The sequence below is a fragment of the Talpa europaea genome, assembly GCF_964194135.1.
Source record: "Talpa europaea genome assembly, chromosome: 13".
NCBI classification, from domain to species: Eukaryota; Metazoa; Chordata; class Mammalia; order Eulipotyphla; family Talpidae; genus Talpa; species Talpa europaea.
The window spans coordinates 81,843,544-81,865,226 of NC_140080.1; the positions used below are offsets into that span (position 1 = coordinate 81,843,544).

At 50.5% G+C, this 21,683-nt stretch overlaps 1 protein-coding gene across 1 annotated transcript in view; it reads right to left on the bottom strand.

Annotated features, from left to right (window-relative positions):
• Positions 1-21,683, bottom strand: part of MYO5B (myosin VB) — a gene marked incomplete at both ends in the record, with an annotated part of 268,648 nt that overhangs the window by 43,368 nt on the left and 203,597 nt on the right. The window contains 6 exons of the mRNA XM_084252600.1: positions 1,110-1,343; positions 5,726-5,965; positions 7,707-7,863; positions 9,662-9,873; positions 13,859-13,970; positions 21,563-21,649. Coding sequence (XP_084108726.1) covers positions 1,110-1,343; positions 5,726-5,965; positions 7,707-7,863; positions 9,662-9,873; positions 13,859-13,970; positions 21,563-21,649 — 1,042 coding nt within the window. The remainder of the gene's footprint in view (positions 1-1,109; positions 1,344-5,725; positions 5,966-7,706; positions 7,864-9,661; positions 9,874-13,858; positions 13,971-21,562; positions 21,650-21,683) is intronic.

The following is a 21,683-nucleotide window of genomic DNA, read 5'->3' on the forward strand; positions in this document are numbered from 1 at the left end:
AAGCCCGCCATGCACTGGCCCGAGGCTTTCACCTCTCCTGCTCTCAGTGTGGCTGCAGCCTGGCTGAGGCCCAGCCAGGCGAAGGGAATGGGGCGGTGGAGGAGAGAGGACGACAGGAGAGCTGAGGTCCTCTTTCTAGAAGCCATAAAATGTCTTCAGAAGGGAATTTAGAAAATATTTAGACCGACCTTGTTTTTGTTTTTAAACAGATGAGGGAAGTAAAGCCAGTGAGGTTTCCTGTGTACCCTTGGTAAGAGCAATGCTGGGATGAGAATCTGGAAATTTCAGTGTCTACCCCAGGGCCCTTTCTGTGGCGGCATCCAGCTGGCCCCAATCTTGAACACTGAAAGCTTCTATTGAGTTCAGATCACTCAAGCCCTCCCTCCTCAGCTTCTCAGCCCACTGCAGCGATGGACAGAAACCAACAGGAAGGCCCTGTGACTCTCCCTGTGGCCGTGGGCCCCTGCAGGGCGTTGGGCAAGCAATGTATCAGGGCTCTGTGGTGGCTCTCGGTGGCGCGGGGGACCAAGCTGGTTTAAGCGGCTCTCTTAGGAGTGAAGAAGGGAATCTCTGTCCTGACTTTGGAGAAGGGAGTGGGGCCAACCCCAGAAGTTCTATTTCAAGGGGTGAAGAGCAAACCTATGGCACACCCTACCCAGAGAAGGGGAGTCAGGCAAAAGCTACCAAATCTTGCACTTGAGGAAAATCCCCCAAAGCACGACGGCTATTACAGGAGAGCTAAAGGCTGGCCCTAACCACTGAGTGCAATGTCAAGAAGAAAAGCCGCTGCCCCCCCCCCACCCCCGGCACAGTCTGTCACACCAGCCTCAGGTCCCAGAGCTATGCAGTGGCTAATTCTACAGTGTCAGGAAGGTGCCCAAAGGCAGGTATGTGTCTCCCTCTCAGGGGAGAGTGTTCAGCTGATGGCAGCAGCTCAACACTGGGTAGGTGGACAAACACTTGTAGGGGTCCTCCTAAATGCATGTTAGCCTGCCTGGGCACAGCCCCAGGAAAGCCCATGGCAATTTCAGAGCTGGAGGAAGCGGCCTCCGAGGAGGTGCTCTGTGGGCCAGTCTACCACCACCCCCTGCCCTCTGGCTTCCACATACCTTTCTCAGCTCATTATTCTCCCTGGCATGGGCGTCCTCCAGGACCTTGCGCTCCGAGTGGGCCCTCTGCAGCTCCGTGCGCAGGCTCTCCACCTCCTCCTGCAGCCTCAGGCTGCTGTCCTCAACTTGGGTCTGCTGGTAACGGGCCAGCTCCTTCTTCAGCTTCTCCACCTCCATGGTGTGCGTGGACGTGACGGCCGACAACTGTTCCGACAGCGTCTTGAACTCTTTGTTCTGGGGAGCAATGGGGACGGGTAGGAAGGTGGGGAATAAGGTCATGTGGCCAGGAAGAGACATGAAGGCAATAAAATAAATGAACTTCCAAGGTGGGATTAAATCTCACCAACACTGCACACCTGAGTGCTTTCCTGGCATCTCCTCACAAAACTCTATTGTGAGCCTAGGACAGAGGTAGGAAAACAAAACGCCAGTACTGATGTCCAGGGAGTGCTGAGGAGCAGGGGCAGAGCTGGGGACAGCTGTTCCCTCCTCTGTCCAGCTGGACAGACCTCACATCTGGTTTGGAAGCTGTGGGAATGACACAGCTGGCTTTCTGCATCTGCAGCCTGGGCTTTTCAGGCTCCCCTGCACTTTCACACTGGGTCTCCTGCCCCTGGACTTGCCGGCACAAAGAGCTGCAACCTAATCGCTGGCTCCGAGACAAAGGACCTCCTTCAGCATCCCCTCTCTAAGGAGGCCCTTGAGGGGCCAGGGGATCCCATCACCACCTGTCAGCTTGCCCTCCAGAAATTGATGCCCTGGCAGAATCCATCCATGGGGGTGCCCAGTCATGTACTCACTGAAGTGACAGGTAAGTGAGAAGCAATCCCCCATGTCCCTGATGTGGGTGCGGAGGGACTGGGACTGTGGCTGTGATGAGCGCACATGGATGAGGCTCCAAGGACCCAGGCAGACTGAGATAGTGTCAAGTGCTACCATACACATGGACAGAAACCACAGCTGAAAGTGGTCTTCACTTTTCCCCACTGGCTTATCCAGGTCTCCAAATAAGCAAGTGACAAATAGTCCCTGATTATTTTTTACTTCCATTCTCTGCAGGATCACAAAGTAGAACAGCTATTGGCTAAAATACCAATAAACTGGGGCATCCCAGGAATCCATGATTAAATCACGCCAGAAATTAAGCTTCATGGAAAGCAGTGGGGAGCGAGAGATCTACTGTTGGGCCTGGCACAACACCAGGCAGGATGGGACCTGAAAGCTGAGACCTGCTGTCAATTCCACACAGCACATTTCCCGCATGGATGTCACAGGAAGAGACTCTCCACGGGGTCTCAGGAACCGCCCAGTTACAGCCCAATATGCCCTTGAGCCTGGTCTGGAGGACCTTGCTCTAAGTAATCACAAAGAAGAAATCCACTTAGGCAGCATCTGCTCTAGAAAGTCCAATGTCATCTATGCCTCTCACCCTGGACTTGTGCACCCTGGAGTTTGCACATGGGTGTGGGGTTCAGGAGGGACATGTGCTGGATAAGCCTCCTTGAATTTTCTTTCTTCTTAGCTGGAAGTGAAGTTCAGTCCAACTGTCACCTCCAGGTGGCACGGTCTGGGTCAGGTCACCAGGGGAGGACCGGGCTGTGGGGTAGCCTGGGCACATGCTCCTCGTGGACCCCAGAAACTCCCTGTGATGGCAGACTAAGATCCCCATTGGTCACTGTGGCCAGGAGATCTGACCAGCTCTGTTCTGAATAATGAGGGCCTTTATGTGACACCGGTACTGAATCTAATTGTTTTTAAATGGCTAGGGATTAAATCATTGTGCTATATTTTTTCAGATAAAATATATATGGAAATAACCTCAAAGATTTAAGAAATTTTACTCTCATGGTAAAAAAACAAAACAAAACTGGAGGCTCAACTAATCTAAGTCACTTTACATGTTGTACATGAATACAGCTGGACTGGTAGACAGCAGGCTCACAGGGTTTTTTGGCTGAAAAATATGACCTGACCCCTCAGGACTACACTAGGGACACTATAAGAAATGGTTCCAGGAACTGTCACTGTACTTACTCCTGAAGGATAGTGTGAAAGATGTGGCTAATTACAGCACAGCTAATAAAAACCCACAGGAAAAAGTCTCAGCACCACGGACAGCTCCAAACCCCAAGAACTAGTTCTTTCAACAACTTTCAAGCGACCCTATTTGCCTTGGAAGTTGGTGCCAATTTTCTTCTTGTCTCTCCAGTTGAGTGCACAGAATCAGAGAACAATGTTGGTAACTAACCTTACCCTGGTTTTACCTTTCAGTTTTCTCCTTCACTGAGTCCCTGGTAGCGGGCGTACTGTTTGAAAAACCTTTCCCAGGTGATTCAACAGTGAGGCATGGAGTTGGGAACCACCATGTAGACTGATCATTATTATCAATACATTCTGAGCTCCAGCTTACCTTAGAGAACTTAGATGCTAATCCCCTCTGCAGAAGTCAAGGCCCACGTAGACATTTGGCCATAATCTCAAGCTGTCAGCTCTGGCAGCAAGTAAAATTGAAACAGAAGCCAGGTCTCTGTCCAGCTACCCCATGCTGCTCTGACCAATACTCAGGGTGCCTTTACCTCTCTGTTGTCCCTGGCACACATGTACCCTCTCTTTCTGGCCTAAGAAGCTTGTGTGTCCAAGGAGGAACCCCCTTAGTTGTCTCTAGGCCTGACATGAAGAACAAAAGCCACTCATTTCCAAACAGCAGGCCCTATCTGCTAAGAGACTACAACAAGACAAGGACCTCTGAAGTCCTGGGGACTTAGACCCTCTCTAAGCCATGCCCCCTCTCAGGAAGCAGTGCCAAGTGTCTTCTCTGACATTGGGCCACATGTCCATCATAAAAGGCCAACCGAGCTAAGGATGATCTGCCTATGGGAAGATGGACCCAAAACCAGGCTAAGCTGTCCCCTAAGATGGGTGAATTCTCACTCACCTGAAGGGTCTCAAGGGGCAGAGATCTTAAAATTTGTCTAGAGGTGCAGAACATACTCCAGAACCAGATGGTCAAGTTTCAATTCTAGCTATGCTGTGTGACCCTGGGCAGGCTATTTCTCCTCCATGCCTCAGTTTAAAGTGGGAAAACTACTAATATATTTCATAGGGTTGAGGTGAGGATTCAGTGAGTTAATATATGAGAAGAGTGTCTGGCACATAGTGGGGCAATATGCGGAGGGGTGCAAGAAAGTAAGATCTGCTCCAACCCTCCTGCCCCTTCTGATGACCCTCTGCATGTCCAGGGTGGGAAACACCTGCCACCACTCACAGATGTTCACCAAGCAGGAAGCTTATGGCAAAAAGCTCTTTTTAAAAATAGGTCTTTAAATCTGCTTCTCTTTGGATGTTCAAGCACGTGGTTGTAAAATACCAGATTTATTTTTAACCTCTCCAGTCAGCTTCAGAAATCAGCAATGTCAATGCAGGGTCTATGGCTGGAAACCCAGGGCTGGGGTGGCTGGGCAGCGCACAGGGCTCCTGGCAGGCAGCAGTGGTGCCAACAGCCTACATGTCCCTCTACTGGTACTTTTCTCAGAAGGTCAATTGGCAAAATTTGACCATGCAAGTATCTTTTCTGGTCAGTCACCAACAGCCACAATCATCATAATCTTTGTGCTTGCATTTTGCATTCAAATGGCAAGTTCTAGAGACCAGACCTTTTCCTTTCCACTGCTGCCCTCAGACCAATGTGTATTCTCGCCCAACCTGGTGTGTCACTGCAGCTGAGCAGGGGCAGGTGCCGGGGCTCTCCACCCTGCCCCAGACCTGTCAGGCACAGCACCCTGTTGGAATCATACAGGGAACACCACACCGAGGGCAATGGACCCTTCTCAGGAAGCCTGAGAAAGAGCAGAGGAGCAGGAACATCTTACTGATCCATGTGCTGCTTCTGGGCTCCTGCTCAGGACAGCTGGTTTAGCTATAAAATGGCTCATTTATTTTATTGCCCTATTAGGGTCATGAGAAGTTTGAAAAATGCTTAGCATAGCATAACACTAAGGGACCTCCAAAGCGATGGCTCGTGGCCCAAGGCCAGTTCTTTCTCCACACCCTACACCATGCACACCTGTTATTTTCTTTCCTTGCCCCTCTTCTTTCCTTACGCAGGAGGCAGCTGAAACCCAGCCCTGTGTCACCTCACTTCCCTGTGTGAGCAAAGCTCACACTTCCAGCTCTGGGACGCTACTTAGCGATGCTGGTACACAGGGAGGACTAGTATTTTGGTGATAGTTGGGCAATCCTGGCTCCTGGCTTCTCATCACTCCAATACCTGATTCTCCTCAGAATCTGACCCTTCTGCTTCTCTCTTACAAGGATCCTTATGAATAATACTGGATGCACACAAGTACTCCAGGAATACCCCCTTCTCGAGATCCCCAACAATCAAATCTACAAGTCCCCTTTGCCATGTTGAGTCACATATTCACAGGCTCTGGGGGTTAGAGCATGGACATCTTTGGGGACCATTATTCTGTCTGCCACAATCAGTGACTGTTCCTGCAGAGTGGGGTGATGCCCCAAGGACTGCCCTGCTCCCTCAGGTTCTGGAGGAAGCCAGGGGTGTCTTTTAAACACGCCCTAGTGACACATCCGCCCCCAGGGGAGCTACCGCCACTGACCTGGTCATCGATCTTCCGCTGCAGCTGGACCACTTTGTTCTCCATGCCCACGTTGAGGCGTTTCAGGTGCTCTGCAGAGCGGGCCTCAATCTTGAGGGCCTTTAGCTCCTGCCTGGCCTTGAGCCTCCGGAAAGCACACTGGATGACAATGGCCGCGCCCCGCAGACGCTGGAAATGCCTGCGAGCCATGCAGCCCCGCATGTGCTTCTGTATGATGGTGGCCTTGTGCTCCGCGAGGACCTGGCAGGGGACAAGTGTGCTCTTGGGGGTTGCACACAGCATGGGAGCAAGGGGAGCTCATGGGCCAGCAGAGGAGGGGAGAAGCAGGAATAGCCTCAGTGCTAGGAGGTACAAAGAGGTCACGCTTCTCAGACCTAAGACTTTAGTAGCATTTGTTTTAAGAGTAAATTTTAACTGGGCTCTGCCGCTGTATGCACCTGCAAGGAATCAGCTGTCCAAGTTCCTTTTTATTTTACTGGTTAGAAAATCAAGGTGTGAAAAGCTCAAAGTTAGAGAGGACTAAAGATTATCCAACTGATACCACCAGCTGGATAATCAGGTGATTTGGATCCTGTCCCGGAGCTGGAGAGATGAAGCAAAATTCTCCAGTGAGAGTTCACAATGGGCTAATGGCTTCTAATTATAAACTTGGTTTGGAACTCACTGGTATTTTTTCATACCAAGTTGAAAACCACTCAGAATTTAAAGCACCATTAATATTCGTGCCCCAGGGCCCTGCAAAATAAATGTTTGTGGAGTAAATGAGTAAATAAGCAAACATGTGGGAGACCAACATGGCCTACATCACAGCTCTGAGACAGCTGGGCGCACACACGTCACCAGCCTCCCCAGGGTTTCACAGCCTTCCCCTGGGGCCTGGTTTCCCCTTGGATGGCATCAGAGAGTGTTCCATCCCGGAGACTGACCATGCGGTCATGTTTGCTTGTCACTTTAGTGTTTTCATTTGTTATTTGGAAAATCATAACTTCTCTGATCATAGAAGACACAGATGTTTGTTTCAGGGAGAAAAAAGAACATTTAGATATTTCCTGCAAAGTCATCTCTCATCTTAGCATGCACTTTGCTTGAGTGGGGTTTTGGGGGAATGGAGGCATCCTGACTTGGGCCAGCTAGCCAGGGCTTCATCCTCACTGGAATCTGGCCTGGCAGGGGGGCAGGGCCCCTTTCCTGACCTCACTGCAATGGGCACCAGGCTCCTAACCACTTTATGAAGGGGTGGAACTGATGATTCCTAACGATACACCCTCTCTGGAATCTGAGACCCAGAGAGTCACCAAGTTCTGCCACTGAGTGCCTGTGCGCCCTGGGCAGGTTCTCCGAGAGCTCAGCTGTCAGGGGAGCGACATTCCCGTGATGGTCAATCTGTGTCCATCTGACTGGCCACAGGGCGCCCAGATTAAACCTTGCTTCTGGGTTTCTGTGTAGGGTTTCTAAGGTGTACATTTGAGTGGGTGCGAGCCTCCCCCATGTGAGTGGGTGTCCTCCAATCCACCGGGTGCCTGAATAGCACAAAAGGTAGAGGAGGGAGGAATGAGTCCCCTTTTCACTGCTGGAGCTGGGACACCCCATCTCATCGCCTGCCCTTGCACTGGGACTCATACCATCAGCTCCCCTGTTTTTTAGGCCTTGGATTTGGAACAAATTACACCACTGGGTTCACTGGGCCTCCAGCTTGCAGATGGCAGAGTGGGGACCTCTGGAGTATTTCTTCATAGTACGTCTTAATACATAAACTTAAATACACACACACACACACACACCTTATCTTGGTCCTGTTTCTCTGGAAAACCCCGACTAATACACCATATCATGGGACTTTGGAAATGACTCAGTGGGAGCAGAGGTGTGAAATCACTTAAAAAACAGGAGCACCCACAAATGGTCATGTGAGTGAGAACCTGTTGGCTGCCACTGTAGTTCTGAGCTTGTAGCCTGGGATTCCTTCCGGGTGGTTACGTACCTGGTGGTAGGCTCTGCGCACGAACATGCCCCTGGCAAAGGCCTGGATGATGACAGCAGCCCCACGCACCCGCTGGTAGGCCAGGCGGGCCCTCCGCATGCGGTACTGCTTCTGGAACACCACGGCCGCCCGGGTTCTCCGCAGGTGCTCGGCCAGCCTAGGGATGGAGCGCCAGTGGGCCTGCGGCCGAGGCCTCTGAGCCAGTCACCAATGTCAGCCTCCTCCCTTGGGCCTGCCTGGGCACCCCAGACCAAGCCGATTCTCATTTCCCTTAGGACTGCAGCAACCCCTTGAGCACTTGAAGCACAGGCTCAGGATGGCAGAATCAGCATTCTCCTTGTGTTGTCAAAAAGCCTTCCCACAGGTTTAAAACTCAGTCTAAGTCTGACCAACTCTGGACCCTCACCTGCGCACTCCCCCACTACAACCCCTCTCTGCCCCCAGGAAAGTTCCAGTGTTTATACTCCTGTCTGTCTCTGGCTCCTCACTAGGCTTTGAGATGTGTCTAAATCATCTTACAGGGCCTGGCTTCATAGGTGCTTGAAGGAATAAACCTCAGACCTTTACACTCCTCTCCAGTTTTATCATCTCCCCAGTCCTGGCTGCCCACATGCACTGCACGGGGACACCTGCTTTCCTGTTTCACCTCTGCACTACCCACCTCACCCGCCACATGAGAAGTCAGCCCGAGACCCCTTGGGCATCTTAAAAGCTTTTTCTGATGCCAGGCTCATAGTAAGTGCGCCAGTAGAAACTCGGGATATTAAACACTTAGAAAGGACCTTTGAAACAACTGCCGCCCAGAGGTGGCGGCAACACACCCTGCCCTGCCCGCTGCTGAAATGAGTGATTTCCCGGCTCCTTCTCCCTAAGTTATGCGCTCCTCATGTGGACCCTGCAGAGCCCCAAGAACACAGGCTCCATGCAGGCCGACCCTGCTTTATATCCTCACCATCTGGCGTCTGAGAGCACAAGGGTACTCAGCGATGCCTTGACTAGTTGGCACAGGCCGTCGATAATAATTTAGTGTTGCTACTCCTGACAGCGTTCTCATTTCTATAGCATTTCTTCCAGATCATCACTTGACACTCTGGAGGTAATTAAAGGCATTCATCATCTCTAGTCATGCTCAGATAAAGAGCGAGCGACTGAGTCTGAGCAGGCTGCATCAGGATACAAAGGATCCCCCCCCCCATGAGGTCTCAGGGGTGCTCTCATTTTCTTACATTTAAGCAGAGATGACGAAGCAGCCACTTGTGAAACTTTGGCCTGCAAGTGCAGGACTTCATAGCAATTATTGACTTCTCCAAGGAATTCTCTACTTGGAGAGGTCACAGATTTTGAACTGGGTCTCTAATGTCTCGACTGTGCAAAGAACAGGGAGAGTCTCAGGTCACAGTGGAGACATAGCCTGCCCCGAAGCTTCATCAACTGATCAGATGAGCCAGGAGGGAATGCGCATGGCAGAGGAGTTTCTCCTGCATGGTGTTTGGATGGGCAGGGGAGTCTGACCGGCATCGGTTCTGCGCTCCCATTGCTAGAGCTGCTTGTGGGCAGACAAGTCACACCCCACGCTAGCTCAGTGCGACCACTCATGAAAGGGGCTTGCCAGGCATTTTGAAATTGGTGAGACAAATCGGAAGTTCAGTCTAAGTGAACTGCGACTAAAGTTGAATTTGCCTCTTTTTCTAAAGGCAGATTATTTTACTTTGGCGGTGAAGTAAAGGTAAAATGGTGGTTTTTCTGGCAAAGCCCACTGGTCCTGGGTAGTGCCAGTGGGATGGGAACAGGGGAAACCAGGAGACCTGGAACTAGACCTAGTTCCTGACCTGGGAAGGACACGAGGGAGAAGGTTCCAGGAGCTGGGAAGGCCCAGGAAAAGCCACGATTACAGAGGCCGAGAGAGGCCAAGCTGCTGAGAGCCACCCCCACCCGCCCTGTCATGCTCGGCTCACCTCCGGGCCAGATGTCCTCGGCAGTAGCGCTGCAGGGTCAAGGTCGCCCCCTTCAGTCTGCGGTACTTCACCTTCTGCAGCCAACCCCGGACGGTTTTCTGGATCATGATGGTGGCTGCCCGGAATTTGTCAGCCCGAAGCTTCTCCAGGTAGGCCACCTGGCCTGCCCGGAAGAAGATCTTGGTGCGGCCAAACTGGAACTTGTCAGGATCCTTTGCAAAGCAGGGAGGGCAGGTGGTGGGTCATCAGTGAGCAGAGAGGTAACAAGTCCCGCCACCCCAGTTCCTCCACTGCAGAATTTCTCGCCAGATATCACCTCCTTCTTAGATACACATGAACACTCAGCATCATCAACAGATACCAAGTCCCCCCATCCCTCCTTCCTAGGCTGGGGGTTCAGGGAGTAGCAGTGAACAAGACGCCTGCCCTTCAGCAACCAACAAAGACACAGGTCTGCTGGGCATTGGGGAGGATTAGGAAGACAATAAAACTGGGGGTGGGAGGGTGGGGTGGAGATATTTGCTTTTTAAGGTTTTTAAAAAATTTTATTTTATTTTATATATATTTTACGTCATTCTTCCTTTTTGTACAATGCATGCTTTCTCCTCTCAGGTGCAGTCCCGCAAAAATTCCCACCGTCAAACTCACCCGCGCACCATCACCAGGGCCCCTTGCATAAGAACATTCCCTCCCTGTTCTCATCCCTCTCCCTCCTCTTCCCTTGCAGAGTGTCTCTAATAGTTACCTGTTAGTTCTTTTAATTTATTTTTTTTCCTGGTCCCTTATTTGGTTCCCCTACATTCCTCCTGTAAGTGAAACCATCCAAGATTTTTCTTTTTCCTTCTTAGTTCACTGAGCATAATTGGGGTGAAGATATTTAAATAGGATAACCAAGGAAGCCTTTTCTAGGAAGGTGACAGCTGAGCAAGACCTGGGTGAACTGAAGGAGGCAACGACAGCAAAACGCAGGAGAAGAGCTCCAGGAGAAGAGCAGAGCGAATGTCCTGTGGTAGCGGCAAGCTCTGTATGTTTGAGTAGTAGGAAAACCAGGATGGCTGAGGGGGACCTGAGGGCCACTGGAGGGAGAAGCCATCACCATCACCAAAGGCCTTGTAGGTCGGTGCAGCAGTGGGAAGGGAAGTGTGGAGGGGCAGTGCTCTGAGCAAGGGGGTGACCTGATCTGGCTGACATTTTAAAAAGGTTATCCTCAAGAGACCACACAGTTGTATGTGACATTCCAGATTGTAAATAACGCCGCAAATAATTTTGTCCAGTTTCAGACTGTTATTTCTTTTTTTTCTTTTCCTTTCTTTTTGGATATAAAATTGCTGTCCTAATGACATCTGTTTACATAAAAATACATTGCCCTTCCCTGCGCTCCTCCGGTGGGTAAGAAAAGAACACTCGGCAGCCTGGGCGAGAACAGTGACTGTTAACTCACAGTCACTGAATTGGCTCCTAACTAATTTGCTCACTGACATGGAGGTCCTAGAAAGAAGCCATGAGCCAAGGGCTGAGGAAAAACACATAGCCGACTAAGTTTCGGGTGATAAATGACTCTGAAATAAAGCAACTCACCACTTCTCATGGCCTACCCCCTACAGGGCTAACGGGAGCCCAGGGTCCACATTAAGGGAGATGGTGCTCCCTGGGCGGGGGCACAGTATCCAGAGGACAGTCACTGACATCCCTTCCACGGCCAGGCTGTCTGTGAAGCTGCGAGGGACAGGTGCCAGCCTGGATCCAGCCCTGGTCTGCTCAGGCCATGCACACAGTGGGTCCTCAGCACAGCCAGAAACACCCAGTGTGCACTCAGGACAGCCAGAGGCATATGCTCCTCCAGAGGCTGAGTTGGGTGGGAAGGTTGAGGCCCTGCTTTGTCTCTGCTTTGCTGATGAACAGGCTGCAGCTCAGTGAGGGGGTGCCCAGAAGCATAAGGTGTGCAGCTTAGCCTCACAGTCAATGGGAGACAAGACTGGATGCTTGGCTTTAGTAGAGCTAGAGCTGGGAGGGGCCAGCTGCACCCCAGGAGCCAGAGTCCACATGTTCTGCTTCCTATTCTGGAAAAAGCACCAGGAAGGAGCAAGCTGGTAGACAAAGTCCCTGATTCTATTATGATGACTTTGAAGTTCCCACCTGCTGGAACCAGTCACCACTGGCCTGGTCTCACTGTATAATCCTCTCTCAAATCTGCTTTCTCTAACTCTAGAACTTTCTCTAACCTACTGGAATCTGCTGACTACTATCCATGTATCCATCAACCAGGGTCATCTTTGGAGACCCTTTCAGAGATCCTTCCTCCAAGAATCAGGAATTGAGGGAACAGAAAGGACTCTTAGCTATCCATCCCAAGCCACAACTCTATTTCACAGATAGAGGACCCTGGCCATTTTAGTGTTGACAGTATAGTGAAATGACAAACCCTTGGTGCCATTACACGAGTATAAACACAATCCTGGAAGACAGAAGCCGAGACCTGCTGACCAGCAGAAGATGGAGCCCTGACCCCACCTGGAAGCCAGGGCAGACTCCACAGACCAGAAGCATTGGAAAGCCCAGTCTGGAAGGACAGCAGAAGCTGCCCAGACAGGAAAGAGAAGGAAAAAACCTTCCACGCAGTGCAAACAGCACATATTCACATAATGATTCATTAATTCACTTGTCCGCTTATAACTCCACAAATGGTTGGTGGGCTCTGCTGTGCTAGACCAGTGCTCACAACCGGGGCAGGGAGTTGTCAACAAAGACTGTGCTCTGCATGCATTGGAGGTGGGGAGCACGCTGGGCTGGTGGGGAGCATGCAGGACACATGGCGCTGGCAAGCTGGTATGCTCGGTGCAGAGCAGAGGCCACTCTGCCAGGCGAGGTCTGCACCTGAGCCCATCAGGGAGGCAGCCCTGGGCAGGGACACAAGGTCCAGGGAGCTGGAGGGAGCAGAGCAGGGGGAAGCTGCTTCAGCCCGCTGGACATGGGGCAGCTCCAGAGGACCCTCTGTGTGGGAAGCAGACTCTGCTGATAAGCCTGGAGAAATCCAGGGAAGGGCAAGGAAGAGGGGCGCTGTGACCTGGGCCAGAGAAGTCAGCCAGGTGGGAGAGTGAACGATGAGCCCTGGCCACACATGGATGGGCCAGCTCCCGGGACAAGCAAGAAAATCTGAGGGCTCTTGAATATATATTTTTATCACTCATGAAAAATTTTTTGAATTTCAAATTTTCTGAAATGTGGATACGACAGATGCAGCACAGCAAAAACCCCAGACTCCAAATAACCAACTGCAACCTCCAGCTAATGAGACTGTCCACATCCGGCTCCCTTGAGTGTTCAGCACCCTCTTCTGCACTGTCTGGAGCTACGGACTCAAGCAGCCAAGGCAGGCTCAGAAGGAGACCGCGTCACTTTTATAACACAACACGTGACCGTAAGACCGGATCAATCTGGCAAAGAGCTACTCCAGGTGAATAGCTTTTCCTAGCAAAACAATAATGGAAAATTAAATAAAGATTAATGTAATTTTTTCTATTGCTTTCTTAAAGGGATGATTTTTTGATGTGATTTAACCCTTTATTTCGAGGATGATCATTCTCTGCTGAAATCCCTGAACACTCTGGAACTATAAATTGTTTCAGGCTCTGCCCCTCACAAGAGTCCAGTGGTTCCATGGTTATGGTTCTCCAGTCTCAAGGGTTAGTGTTGAGTTCAGGTTGTTTTAATTAAAAGAAAATCTGTTGCTTATTCCAAACCAGCACCTGGAGGAGGGCTGGAGGCTGGCGATGCCATAAGGAAGACAGAGGAGCACAGCAACCCCTTTCCCCTCTGCTGCCTTCCAGGCTGGGCCCTGGCTCCAGGTCAGACCCTCCCACACTCCCTGCTGGGGGCAGGGATGGGGGAGGGCGAGGCAGGTGGCTCACTAAGGAGCTTCAAGCTGCAGAGCATCTGGACACTCCCGAGCCAGCAGCTTGTGGCCAGGAGCTGCCCCAGCATGGACCCAGTGGACTGCACCAATAATTTCATTTTCTGTGAGTGCCGACATATGAAAAAGTCTAGGGAATGCGCTAGACACACAAAGGGGCTTTCCTTCAAAGTCACTGGTGTAGGAAAATGGACTAGCATCTCACAGTTCCAGCAAGAAGCAGGTAGACCACAGAGGCCCTTCTCCACACCCCACCCCCCAGTTCTCAGGGCGCCCCATGGGCTCACCCTGATGAGGCTCTCCAGGACAGACTTGCAGATGGCCTTCTTGTCCGTGTTGACCAGCTCCCTCTTCTTGACCAGCACCCGGTACCGGTTGAAGAAGTCATGGTAGGTCCACCTGGCGGGAGACAGGTGCGGTGGGTGACGTTTTGTCTCCCTCAGGGCCCTCTGGGAATGTCAGCATGTGGCTGAATTACAGAACCGTGGCTGGGAGACTGAGGGAAAAGGGGGGTTCTGGAGGCACCTCTGGGAGGGCTGACCAGAGGAAAAGTGCTCACGGGGCTTCTGCCTGAGCACATGAAACCACCGCACTGTTGCTGCTGCCAAAGTGGGCTCCCCCCCGGAAGCCTGCCTTTTTTTTTATTTTTTAATGTTTTTCCATTTTGTTATTTTTAACTTTCAGGGTTTTTTTTTTTTGAGGCAATATTTTAAATCACTATATGATTTAGGGGCACAGGTTCCCAGCTCTTGAAATGTACGTTACCACACGACACCTACCACCAAGGCACCTGCAGGCCCTTACTATAGTCCACTGAGTTCCCTCTCCAACCTGCTGCCCACTTCCCAGCCTCCCCCTCTGGCAGCCTCAGTTCTGCAGTCAGGTCTCTAGGGTTCACTTTGGTTTACTTCTGGATGCATCTTTGTTTTCTTTCTTTATATTCCACGTATGAATAAAATCATCCCAAATTTGTCTTTCTCCTTCTGACTGACTCAGCTTAGCATGATTCCCTCCAGTTCCGTTCACGTTGTTAAATGGCAAGAGTTAATTTTTTTAAATAGCTGAGTAGCAGCCCATTGTACCACAGCTTTTTCCTCTACTCATCTGTCCTTGGGCAATTAGATTGCCATAACTTGGTTTTCTTCTTAGTAAAACTAATGCTGCTCATTGTAAACGTTTTTATCTAGTGCAGAAAATGAACAGAGGCCACCGAGCCTTAACCCTGGAGATAACACTGTTCAGGCACATTCTGGTGTACAGCTTTTTTCCACCAAAGTAGTTCTTGGCTATGACTTTCCCCCCAATCATAGACCATTCTCTCCACCAAAACTTCCACAGAGGGTGAGATGGATTGGGGCAAAAATCAAATGGAATATTGCAATATAAAGCTAAGTCTCCCTATTCCCCACACCCAGCCAGTTACAGGTGCCTCTGCCAGGGAGGGGTGGGTTCTCCCTTGAAAGCAGCTCAGCACCCCAGCCTGACTCTGGGCGCTTCCCACATTCTGCATCACAGTTATTTATGCACTCACTTGCCTTATTTCTCCCTGTGAGTTTGCAATTTCTCTGGAGAAATAATTAGAGCAGCATTTAGCTGGTGAAAAACCTTAAATGCTTCCAACTTCAAAATCTTTTTGCTGACAGTTCTGTAACTCAGGGATGTGATAGGCTCAAGGAAATTACGAGGGGGTGGAGTAGGAATTGCCAAGACACCCAGACCAGTACAGAATAAATTTGGAGTACAGAACAGAGAAGTCTGCACTGACAGTGAGCAGCTAAGTGACCTTAGCCAGGTCACTGCCCAGACACCTCACCTCCCCATCTGCAAAGTGGAGAAAATGACATCCACTTCACAGGTACCTCTCAAGTACCTCCCACAGTGCTTCCTAAAGATCTAAATTACTCTTCCTTCCTGCCCAAGCCTCTCACCTTGCTTCGCAAAGGTTTCTTCAGACAATGAGGTGAACTGGATTGGGGAGGCCACCTCAGAAGCAGACCAGCAGAGGACAGAGCTGGCAGGTAACAAAAAAGCAGAGAAGGGCTGGCAGTAACAAAAGGGGTTGGTGGGCGCCCTGGGGTCTGGGAAGTTACAAGTGTCCCTCACCATGGACACAAGCGGCCTCTGTGCACCCAGAGAGGAAATCTCACAGGAAAGGCTCCGTCACCTGTAACAGGAAGACCTTCCAAGTGAAGCTAAAGAGAACACATGGTTCTCTGTCCAGAAGCAGAGCTTCTTAAACGAGGGATGTGTATGAGGCTTATACAAGCAGAGCTTCCAACCCTTTGGAAGTTTTTCAAAAGGATAAATATCCTATCACCCAGCAATTCCCTGCCTCAGTATATTCCCAATAGAAATAAAAAATATGTTCACCTGGAACCAGGTTCACAAGAGTTCACAGTGACATTATTAATACTTGCCAAAAGGTGGAAATAAGTCAAATGTGCGTTGTGATGAATGGATAACATAAAACGTGCTCACGATAAAATAGTGTTCAGCAATAAAAAGGAATAGAAATTTCTGACATAGACTACAATACGGATGAAGCTTGGAAACATAATCCCACGTGAAAGAACACAAAAGGACATATTTTATATGGCTCCATTTATATAAAACAGCCTGAGCAGGCAAATCTATAGAAGTAGAAAGGAGGTTAGTGCTGACCAGGTTTGGGAGGAGGGGAGAGGGACCAACTGCTAAGAGCACAGGGATCCTTTCTGGGGTGACAGAAATATTCCACAAATAGATCATGGTGAGTTGGACAACTTTGTGAACATAATGGAAATCACTGAATTGCACAACAAACTGGGAGAATTTTATAGTACATGAATTATATGCCAACTAAAAAAAAATAGTCCACATGATACAACACGATGAACAAAGGGGATAAGGTCTGTGGGTGGCCCTCATGAAACCCAGAAACAGGATTTGTCATTACTTAGCACTGATGCCAGAGAGGCGCTCCTCGTGCACAGGGAGCAGCTGCTCACCCCCACTCTCGCCCCCAGACACCCTCTCTCTGCTTCTCCTCTGTCCCCGACTTATATCCTGGCCCTCCAAGGGAACACAGGCTCAGGCCTGCGGGGAACCCAAGGCTGAAGGTGGCTCAGCTTCGCTGCAGGGGGAGGGCGAGAGGATTCTTCCCCACAGGCTCTGAGCTGGAACAAGACACCAAGCAAGGACAGAGGAAACTCGAGTGGTCCTGGACGTGACTGGGTGCAGCACTGGCCTCCAGCATGCACTTAAAAGCCTCCTGGGAAACGCTGTCAAGGGGCAGATTCTGATGTAACAGGTCTGAGGAGGGGTCCCAGCTGTGTCATGGCTAACTATGCCGCACAACCCAGCATCTGACTCCAGAGCCAGAGGGAAGGCCGTGAGATTCTGAGATAAAGAATCATTTCACTCCTAAGTAAGTGGCACATTATTCTTTTTCTGCAGAATTTTTAATAGCAAGGCAAGTAATTACATTTCTAAGGTTAATCAGGTTTAAAAAGGACCGTGAATCACACCAGTTCTCATGCCTCCCCCCAGCCTGGAAATCCCAATGTGATTTTGTCCATGTGGGGCTGGGGGTATGGACGTTGGGGAAAGAGTGTAAATCTTTTCAGAAAGCGCCACCGAGTTATTCTGAAGTGAAGGAGATGGAGGAAGAACTGAAGCTTTACAAAGAGTCGCTTCTTTTGAAAAAATATAAATGTTGCATATTCAAATAGTCTTGCACACTATTATGGGGTTTGGTGGTATTTGCTGTCCAAATTCCCCAGACGTAGTGGGCGATGCCAGTCCCTGGAGGGAGCAGGGAGGTTGTCCCCCCGTCGCCATGGCAGCTGCAGAACATGAGGCAATGCGTGGGGCTGGAAGATGACAGTGTGGGGGCTTGGTCCACTGCCCGCCCCCCTCACCGCTCACCTTCCTGTGTCACCAAGGTGTGCGGCTTGCAGGAGGGAAGGTGCAAGGGGGCGAGGACCTCAGTGAAATGACACGGATGACTCGACGCTATCACAACACTAACAAAAACGGGCCACGGAACTATGGTGCCTTGTTCCCAAAGTCACCCTTTCACATGGCAGCTTAGGGAGGGAATCCACTCATTAATGCTCTCACAACAGCAGCTGAGAGAGCACATATAAGGAGGGTATGGAAGGCAGAGCTCTGGATCTGAGCCCAAACATTCAAATCACAGCACTGAGTAACATTTTCTGTGACATCAGGATTACAGCCTTTCCCTCCTTCCCTACACTTTCCGCAATACCTGCAATTACAACAACAAAAGGTACAGCTGTCCTTGTAATTACCTGCCAGAAAGAAATCTGCAATGGAACTCTGCCCCCCACATCCCATCAGCTGACCTGTAAGAGGCTAGAAAGTTTGGGGTGTCCAGGCCTGCTGGTCAGGCTGCCGCAGCCAGGTGGCGTGAACATTGGGGGAATGTTTCCATAAGTCTCCAACTGCACAGAGCGGGTGTACTCTCCTGACTGCCAAGGCAGGGGTGTCTGGGCAAGGTGAGCAGCTCACCTGGCCTCCTAGCATGCCGTGACCAGAGGCCGAACGGTAGGATGGAGATGCACCTGGTAGGGAAAGCAAACTACCGACCCTCCATGCCTGGACCACAGGTGACTTCCTAGCTGGGGGCTTCTCACAGTCCCCCCTCTGATCAGAATCCTCCACATGCTTCATGGCCCAGCACAGACCTCACTACCTTCAAGGAGCCAGTTCTAGGCACATCTGCACCTGATTCTATGTTGCCCTGGTTTTGATGTATCAGTTTTCCCAGGCTGTGGGCTCCTGGTGGGCAGAGGCCACGACCGACATCATTAATTCCCTCCTAGCAGCTTGCATAGAGGTAATGCTGGATATTGAATGAGACATGGAGGACAGATTGACAGGAGAGAAGACTTCAAGGGCAAGAACACCTCATTCTATGCAAAGCTCATATGCGAGCACAGGAGTAAAACTCTTCCTTCTTCCTCAAGCAGATTTTGTACTGAGACAGCAAATCCAGGAGTGTGGGTGGTGTGTAGTCACCCCAATTTCATGGCAAGGATGAGAGTAAGCTCCATCTGTGACTCAGATCATGGGGCTGTGCAGGGACCTGCTCTGCCTGAAGCCTGGTCTTTAGTCGACCGTGTGGGACCCATGAACGCCAACCCTTCCTTGACACCATCCATGAAAAGAGATTCACTCCCTCTGCAAATCACTGACCTAACTAGTAAACCAACCTGCTAGAAAGATCCCGGTGAAACAGAAGACTCCTTAGATATTGACTCGGGACCGCAAGCCTCCCCCTGCCTTAAAGTGTCCCGTCTTCAGGTGCCTCCCTTGATTCTTCTCCCCTGGCAGGGAGAGCCCCGATGTCATCTCCCACTTGACAACCCACGACTGGCACCAGCGGCCAGGAACAAAGACGAGCAGCTGCGGCCTGTACCACCGCCCAGGTGTAGCTGGGAGGACACGGGCTGCCTCTTCTTGCCCGAGGACCCTCAACAGTTCACAAGGGACAGTCTGGCTCTGGTTTGTTTGGCCAGACTTCAGATAACTTTTAGACTGAACTTTTCATTTGCTTGGAGAGCTCTGGGAAGTTCAGGGTACTCTTTTGAGATAACCAGACATAGCAGGACTCTACCAAAAAAGCTCTAGAAATTCCTGGTATAGACAAGCTCTACCCAGTTAGTTATGCCCACAGGGCTATGGCTTCTGGATCACATCTGGATGAGTAATAAACATTTTTTTACATGCTTAAGTGCCTGGCAGGGTGCTGAGGGCAGATTTTCTCATTTAGCGCAACAGCATAGAAAGTCTGATCATTCTACTTCTAAGGGAATCCAGGCTCAGAGAGGTCAATTACTCACTTGGGGTTGCCCAGCCAAGGAGTTCAGAGGCTGACACTTGAACCCAGGCCTGACTGCAAAGCCCTGGTTCAACCACCAGGCCAAAGTTCTAGAGTCTGGACTTGTGTTTACAAGTTGGAGAGCAGGCAGGAGATTTCCACCAGCACTGGGGACTGGGGGAGCAGTGCTATAGGACCCTAGTCTACCCCTTTCTTCTCTGATAAAGACCTGTTTAGATGGTAACACTTTGCTATGTGGGTGTTAAGATGCTTGGCAAAACCACCTAGCAGGGCAGAGGAAAGGTGGAGCTAATCCTAACTCAACCATACACCAGCTGGTGACCATGAGCAGCTCATGTCCCCTGGGTCTCATTTGTGAAAGTATATTTCAAATCATGCTCACCCACACCCACACAGGAAACTGATGGACGGCCACGCCATCAGTTGCCCTGTGACCCAAATGCCACCGTGTATTTTCTATCCCAAGATGTGGGTCACAACCCACTCAGTTGACTTCAGACCCCCGAATGGTGGTGATAATGCAGTTTTGAGAAACACTGGACTCATGATGTGGACTTCCTGCAGATGGAAGTGCTGGGAGCAGCACTGGAGCATCCCCCAGGTCCGTGTCCAGTCCTCAGGTCGAATGACCCATGTCTGGTCTGAACCCTGTGCTTGGAGCTGCCACTGAGGCTGCCAGACACTGCAGCACAGACAGGGAGCAGGCAGGCAGAGCCCACTTCGCTAATGGAGTTAACAGCAATACATGTTTAATCCCTAGGGTCAAAAAATGAGATGGTGCCCCAGGACGCTCTCTGTCTTGTTTTCTAAGCAGGGAGAAATGTGGCTGAAAAGAAAATAATAATAATAGCCTTGAGCCCGGCTTGGGCTGATCATTCTGAACAATGCCTCAACCTGCTGGGTTTTGAAAAGCTGCCTGCATGTTGCAGATTAGTGACAAATCTTATACTTTCCAGGCCAAATGCAAATTCCTAATCCCATCAGCAACTACCTTCCAGCCCTAACATTTGGGAACTTGCTGCTAGTTAAGTGGTTTCTGGGAAGTAACTGCTGCACTGAAATGGTCCGTCAACTGTAGAGGGGAGAGGCCAAATGGAGATGGGGGGGGTGCTGTCCTGCATCTCCCCCCTCCCTACCTGCTGACACACACGGCTACTACGGGCAGAGGATCCCTGTGGAAACATCACCGACTCTGGGCTGCTACAGCACAGTGCTCACCTCCAAATCATGTGACCGTCTCTGTAAGATCTCAGGAGCACTGGCCTGTCACTGCCCACCCTCACCTGTAGTGCAGGTAAGTGTCCACAGGGTGCCCCACAGCCTTGGCATAGCTCCTACAGATGTTGGGGAGGCTGGTAGCTGCCCACAATGCATGTTAGATCACAACTGTTGTTTGTTAACTCAAAGACATTCTGTTTTCCATTGTAGATGTGATTCTCTTTTACATTAAAAGGTAAAGGAGTCCACCATCAGGTGAATGAACAAACAGAAGGGGAGCTATGCATACAGTGGAACAGTACACAGGCTTGAAAAATCCTGGCTTGTGCACCAGATGGAGGAAGCTGAGGACACAGTTCCAGGCCTGCCACAGAAGACAAGCACTGTAGGACTTCACTTATACAGGGTGCTCAGAGTTGCCTAAGTCAGAGATGGCATGTAGGATGGTGGTTGCTGGGGGCTCGAGGGAGGGTGAGTCAGGAGCAAATATTTATGAGAATGCTTTGGTTTTGCAAGATGAAGAGAGCTGAGGAGATAGATGGTGGTGACGGCTGCACAATGAGAAGCATGAACTTAACTGAATGGTGCACTGAAGAATAGCTGAGACGATAAATATGACAGTATATTTTACCATGATACAGGAAAAGAGGTAAGAAAAAGTGCAGAGGACCAGGTGGAAGCTGAGTAAAGGGGAAATCCCTCTGCCACTGGATCTGGCTCATCAGCTAGACCAAGGCTGATTTGAGATTTGAAAAGCTGCCTGAAAGGTTGCCACTACTGACGCCCACATTTCTCAGGTCAAACTGAAATTCCTATTCCATTGCCCCCAGCTTGGGCTCTCATGTTGGGTACTTTTTGGAGGTTCTGTTTCTGGTTAACAGCACATGATTGGCTGCCCAGGGGCAGGGATAGCTGGGGGCCACCTTACCTGGATGGGTAGCCGGCTGCACTGATTCGAATCGTCTCCAATACCCCGCACGCTCTGAGCTGCTGCACAGCTCTCTTTGGGTCAAAGCTGTAAAAACACAGAAACAAGCAGTGAGAGCAAA